This window comes from Trichechus manatus, unplaced genomic scaffold (assembly GCF_000243295.1).
Source record: "Trichechus manatus latirostris isolate Lorelei unplaced genomic scaffold, TriManLat1.0 scaffold00185, whole genome shotgun sequence".
NCBI classification, from domain to species: domain Eukaryota; kingdom Metazoa; phylum Chordata; class Mammalia; order Sirenia; family Trichechidae; genus Trichechus; species Trichechus manatus.
The window spans coordinates 1,311,474-1,317,873 of record NW_004444121.1 but is presented as its reverse complement, the minus strand read 5'-3'; the positions used below and the strand labels follow the sequence as shown (position 1 = coordinate 1,317,873).

The following is a 6,400-nucleotide window of genomic DNA, read 5'->3' as shown; positions in this document are numbered from 1 at the left end:
CTCCAGTCTCAGTCAGACCATTAAGTCTGGTCTTCTTACTAGAATTTGAGTTCTGCACCCCACCTTTCTCCTGCTCCATCAGGGACTCTCTGCTGTGTTCCCTGTCAGAGTGGTCATTGGTGGTAGCCAGGCACCATCTAGTTCTTCCGGTCTCAGGCTGATGAAGTCTCTGGTTTATGTGGCCCTTTCTGTTTCTTGGGCTAATCCTTTCCTTGTGTCTTTGGTGTTCTTCATTCTCCTTTACTCCAGGTGGTTGGGACCAATTGATACATCTTAGATGGCTGCTTGAAAGCTTTTAAGACCCCAGATGCCACTCACCAAAGTAGGATGCAGAACATTTTCTCAATAAACTTTGTTATGCCAATTGATCTAGATGTCCCCTGAAAGCATGGTGCTTCTGGATCTTTTTTAAACCTCTTTTTTTTTTGTGTTGGCATTTGGCCTTTGTGTTCTTGGACAATGTGGAAACATTGCAAGGACTCATTTTTGTCCCCTTTACTGCAGTTGTTGTGTGAAAAGCATCGCCGTTTTACCTCAAAAAGATTTCTGGAGGATAAGCTCCGATAAACCGGAAATCCAAAAAACCGGAAACCCACCCGAAACCCAATGCCATTGAGTTAATTCCGACTCATAGCGACCCTATAGGACAGAGTAGAACTGCCCCATAGGGCTTCCAAGGAGCGGCTGATGGATTACGGACTGCTGAGCTCCTGGTTAGTAGCCGAGCTCTTAACCACTGTGCCACCAGGGCTCCGGAGGATAAGCTACTGGGATCTAAAGTAGTGTTGCTGTTGTTGTTTTTAATGTTTGGTCAACTCAAAGAATTTTTAAAATGTGTTCTAAATATGCATACAAGTAGAGAGAATAGTACAACGAGCCCATCACCTGGATGAAATTTGGCCACATTTGCTGTCTCTGTTTCTTTTATCCCCTCTTTCTTTAAGTATTTTACCGCAAATCCCAGACACCATGTCACTTCACTCCTACTTGCTTAAGCCTGCGTCTCTAAAAAGCAGGGAGCTTTCTTTGCACAGGCTTTCAGCTTTCTCTCACATGCTTATCAAGTATCAGCCGTGTGCCGGGTGCCATGCTAGCCACAAGGACACTTGGGCGACCCGAACACAGTCTGCTCCCGAGGGAGAAAACAATGTCAGGCCTTCAGGTGCCTCACTGTACCTGCCAGGCCGCTCCTCTGGGTGGAAGTATGTGCAGGAGACAGTCGAAGCACAGACAAGGGACTGGTCCCCTCCACGGGGTGGGTGGCGAGAGAGGAGGCCAGTAAGGATGACGAGAAGAGGGACCCCTAAGTGGGGTCTTAGAGTTGTTGTTAGGTGCCGTCAAGTCAGTTCCGACTCATAGCGACCCTACGTACAACAGAATGAAACGCTGCCCGGTCCTGTGCCATCCTCACAATCGTTTTTATAGTTGAGCCCATTGTTGCAGCCACGGTATAGTCCATCTTGTTGAAGATCTTCCTGTTTTTTGCTGATGTCCTTCTCCAGGGATTGCTCCCTCCTACTTAGAGTACTAGTAGGTAAAACTTGCAGAGGTTACGGTAGAAAAAGGAAGATCACCTGTTATGTGTGTTTTTAAAAAAGATAATTAGTTTTATTTTGTTGTTGTTGAAAATATACACAGCAGAACATACCAGTTCAACAGTTTCTACCTGTGCAATTCAGTAACATTGATTACGTTCTCCCAGTTGTACAACCATTCTTTTCCGAACTGTTCCTCCCCTGTTAACATAAACTCCCAAACCAAACCCCTTGCCGCTGAGTGGATGCCGACTCATAGGGACACTATGGGACTGAGTAGAACTGCCCCACGGGGCTCCCAAGGCTGTAAGTCTTTACGGAAGCCAACTGCCACATCGTTCTCCCACTGAGTGGCTGGTGGGTTCAAACTGCCAACGTTTTGGTTGGCAGCCAAGCGCTTAACAGCTGTGCCACCAGGGCTCCTTAACATGAAGTCACTGCCCCATGGATTACCTGTCTAATCTTTTGGGTTGCTGTTGTCAGTTTGATCCCATATGCAGTAGATAATTTTTTAAAAGAGCACAATACTCAAGGCAGACATTCTTTGCTAATTAAGCTAAACTATTGTTTGGTTTTAAGAAGACTTTAGGGGGTAGTTTTGGTTTAAGGATTAAGTCTGACTGATAATGAGAGTCAGTTGGGGCTTTACAAACTCCCATTTTCTGACCTCAGCCCAGATGTACTGAAATCAGAATCTTGTGGTGGGTGTGGTGCCCTCGGTACTTTAAAAAGCCTCTGAGAAGATTCTGCCCGTCTGCTGATGTGGGATCCACCTGAGTGGAGACGGGAGGCTGACCTCGGAGCACCCTCCGGTGAAAGAATTCGGGTGGGTGGGGAAGGTGGCCTTGAGTCAGGAAGTCTCTGAATCAGACCTCAGGCGAGTGGGACACCGATCCTTAATCTTTTTTTCCAACTTTCCCACCAAGCCGCTAAGGCCTCTGAACACACAAGCTTGTGTGACTTGTTTGCTTTGGAATTCTGTTACCACGCCTTCTTCATGAGGGATTTGAAGGTGGAAAACATTTAAAAATGGTCATTGTTGCCAAAAGGGAAACAGAATAAGCAACTCTAAGATTCTGTGAACTTCACGAGACACTTTTCAATTGGCTGTGCCACTGATTGCCCCATCAACGCTGGATGATTTTGGGGAAACCGTGTTGGCACAGTGGTTAAGAGCTACAGCTGCTAACCAAAAAGTTGGCAGTTCGAATCCACCAACCGCTCCTTGGAAACCGTATAGGGCAATTCCTCTCTGTCCTATAGGGTCGCTATGAGTCAGAATCGACTCAACAGCAGTGGGTTTGGGTTTTAGTTAGCCACAGAAGCCCATTGATAACCTCTCCCCCACCCCGCAATTCACCTCTCTTCTTTTCTACATTTTTCTTATACTTCAGAGAAATATTGAACTGTAAAATTTAACGTCTCTGGTTGTTGACAACAAAGGCCCCTCCAGTATCACCACACCCTCCCCGCCACAAGATTCTGAAAACAGGATATATGCCTACAACCCAAATGCATGCCATTAAAAATGTAATCTCTTGTTCTCAGCTTATTATAATTATTTCAAAGTGGGTTATATTTGAAATTGTGCTTTTGCAGAAGGAAGGATAATATAAAACATACTTTTAATGTGTGAGAAAATATGCCACTTTAGAGTTCTTTTCCACAATAAGTAAACACGGGAAATTTTTTTAAAAAAATAATTTATGTTATTTTTGTTGCTGTTGAGAATATACACAGCAGAACACACGCCAGGTCAACAGTTTCTTCGTGTACAGTTCAGTGACACTGATCACATTCTTCAAGTTGTGCAACCATTCTCACTCTCTTTTTCTGAGTTGTTCCTCCCCCATTAACATAAACTCACTGCCCCCTAAAGTTCTATCTAATCTTTCGAGTTGCTGTTGTCAATTTGATCCCTTATAGATGGTTCTTAAAAGAGCATAATGCTCAAGGCAGACATTCTTTACTAGTTAAGCTAAACTATTGTTTGGTTTTAAGAAGACTTCAGGGGATATTTTTGGTTTCAGGTTTAAAGATTCACTCAGGGCAATAGTTTCAGGGCTTCATCCACTCTCCATGGTGCCAGAAAGTCTGGAATCCATGATAATTTAAAATTCTGTTCTGTATTTCCCCCCTTTTGATCAGAATTGTTCTGTAGAAGCTTTGATCAAAATGTTCAGTAATGGTAGCTGGGCACCATCCAGTTCTGGTCTCGTGGCAAAGGTGGCAGTTGTTGGAGGCAACTAGCCACACATTCCATTTCAGGGAACATGTTTTTTGTTGCCCTTTGAGTTTGGTAGTTGAGGGGGGCATTTGTTTTGAAACTGCCAGGTTTTGCACATTACATGAAATGCATTTCTAGAAAAGACTCACTTTACTTCCTGTTGTGTTGCCTTTGTGCCCTCTGAAGCCTTGTCACTGTGTCTGTCCCTTTCTCTGCAGGCACACACAGGGGCTGGGCCGCCGTGCAGATGCGCCTGCTCCACGAGCTCGTCTACGCCTCCCGGAGAATGGGGAATCCTGCCCTGTCCGTCAGGCACCTGTCCTTCCTCTTGCAGACGATGATGGACTTCCTATCAGATCAGGGTGAGTGAACTGGGGTTGTTGTGTTCTTCTTAGTGTGGAGGCCTGACGTTTTCTCTTAGGACTCTTGGTGACCCAGGTGAGTCCCTGCTCCGATGGTGTCCCCAGCGAGTGGTGGCTTTGTTCTTGGTGCCCGTTGCCTTCAGCACTGCAGTTGAATTGCCTTTGTCTTCATGCTCCCTGCAAAGCTCAGCGCCTGAGCGGCAGGGTCAGCATCTGAGTGGGCTGGATGGATAGTTTGTACTTCAGAGTCTCTTTCCAGGGAGAAGGAACGGATGGGCCCAGTTCTCTGGCTGATTTGTTATCTGAGGCCCGGCAAGTGCTCTGCTCTGGCACAGGCATGGTCGCCTACAGTATTTTGCTTTTTGCTTGGTAAATAGTGCTCCCCAAGCTCCCTGAGGGTGCTGTTCCCCTGCCCCCCGCCTCTCGCCTGGGATTTCTGGGGCCTCCCCGACCCAGCAACTGCCAAGGGGCGGTGCCGGCACAGCACTGGTCTGCGTGGATGGTGCTCTGCTGGCGCCTGGCCTAGAAACCGGGTGTCGTCCCTGATCCGTGCCACGTGTCCCTCTCCCCCTTTGTCATGGCCCATTCTCTCTTGCTCCCAGGCCCCCCACATCCCTGGTGCCTAAATGTGCACAGTGTCACACAAGCACAGGTTGTGGTGACCACGCAGCATCGTTCCCCGCGCTGCACACTCCCTCTGCTGCCTCGGCACCTGCCTCGGGCCGCTCTCTCAGACACGTCTCCCGCCCCACCGCGTGCTCCCCTTCACTATGCTACTCCTCCACGTCTCTGCTACTCCTCCACGTCTCTGCTACTCCTCCACGTCTCTGCTACTTCTCCAGGTCTCCCCTTCTTGAGAGCCTCTTACGAGTCCCCAGCCGAGCAAGCAAGCGGGACTCCTGTTTGTCCACCTCCTTCCTGCACTTACCAGGGTATCCTTAAGTAACCAATCAGTTGCGTGTTTTGTCGGCCAGTGCCTGTCTTCCCTTTAGAACCTCTGCTCCTGTGCTTGGTCAGCTGCTCCTCCAGCCGCTGGCGCTGTACTTTGTGGGGCAGGCGCTGAACCTGTACTCTAAAGACAGAGTGACAGCATGCCAGGGCCCCCAGTGTGGTGGGAGTCCTTCCAGCCCTGCTTCGGTTCTGGCTGCTTATGGGACAGTTGCTTCGGACTTGGGTTTTTAGGCATTTTTCAAAAGCACATTTTTCTTGTAATCCAAGGAACACCTGTCTGTCTGTCTGCCTGTATGTCTATCTGTCAGTGTCTCTATATTTTTGTTGTTCTGTTGGATTTTGTATTTTTCAAGGGCATAGGTCATGTCTCCACCTGTGGGTGCCTTCAGTTTACACAGGCCATAGGAGGAATTTAGTGTTTGTTAAATGTATGAACGTGGGTGTGGGTGTGTAACCGGTATGACCCCGTCCCCTCTGGCGAGCCTGGCCTTCTCCCTGCCGGCCATCCGGGCTTCGTCTGTCTTCACAAGGCAGCGAGGAGGTGAGCGCCGCGACAGCCCCTCACGTCTGCACTTGTGTCCGTGTGGTGACGAAAGCGCCTCATCACAGAGTAGACACGCGCATTCGGACGCTCGGGGATTTTTTGACTTTTCCCTCCCTTTTTGTCAACAGCATTCATTGACGATTTGCAAAAAGGCCCAAGTGCCTGTGAGTAAAAGCAGATGCGTGCTTCTCCGTCTCCCTGCCCTTCCTGGAGGGACTGAGACTCGGCGTCTGTGTGGCCGCTGGCACACAGGCTCTGTCACAGTAAAAACAGTAGGAGCGCTAGCTGGCTGTCTGACAGCCTTCTTCCCTCTCGCTCCTGCTTGCCCCACCTTTCTTTCGGAGGCTGCGTGTATTTTCAGATTCGTCTACTTCTCAAGTTATCGTGGGATTGTTGTTCTTATTCCTCATGATCTTTCAAAAAGGATGATCTGTATGCCATATTTTTGAGTCATTAGATGTTTTATAACAGGTTGTATTGAAGGCTCTTCTAACATATAAAGTATTTAAGTTTAAAATACTGTGGAAGTGATGTATCGGTTGTGGCATATGGTCTTAGCAAGGCCATTAGAAACATTTCTTTTTTTTTTTATATTTTATTGTGCTTCAGGTGAAGGCTTACAGAACAAATAGTTTCTCATGAAACAGTAGTACACATGTTGTTTTATGACATTAGTTAACAACCCCACAACATATTAACCCTCTAAATTCTCAACCTTTTTTTTTTTTTTTGGTGAAAATACACATAGCCAAAGATACACCATTTCAAAAATTTCTACATA

General features: G+C 47.4%; 1 protein-coding gene across 1 annotated transcript in view; it reads left to right on the top strand.

The window, feature by feature from the left end:
- The window catches only part of TRAPPC9 (trafficking protein particle complex subunit 9), a 618,989-nt gene that overhangs the window by 79,402 nt on the left and 533,187 nt on the right, over positions 1-6,400 (top strand). Inside the window, exon 9 of the mRNA XM_004387359.3 lies at positions 3,981-4,124. Coding sequence (XP_004387416.1) covers positions 3,981-4,124 — 144 coding nt within the window. The remainder of the gene's footprint in view (positions 1-3,980; positions 4,125-6,400) is intronic.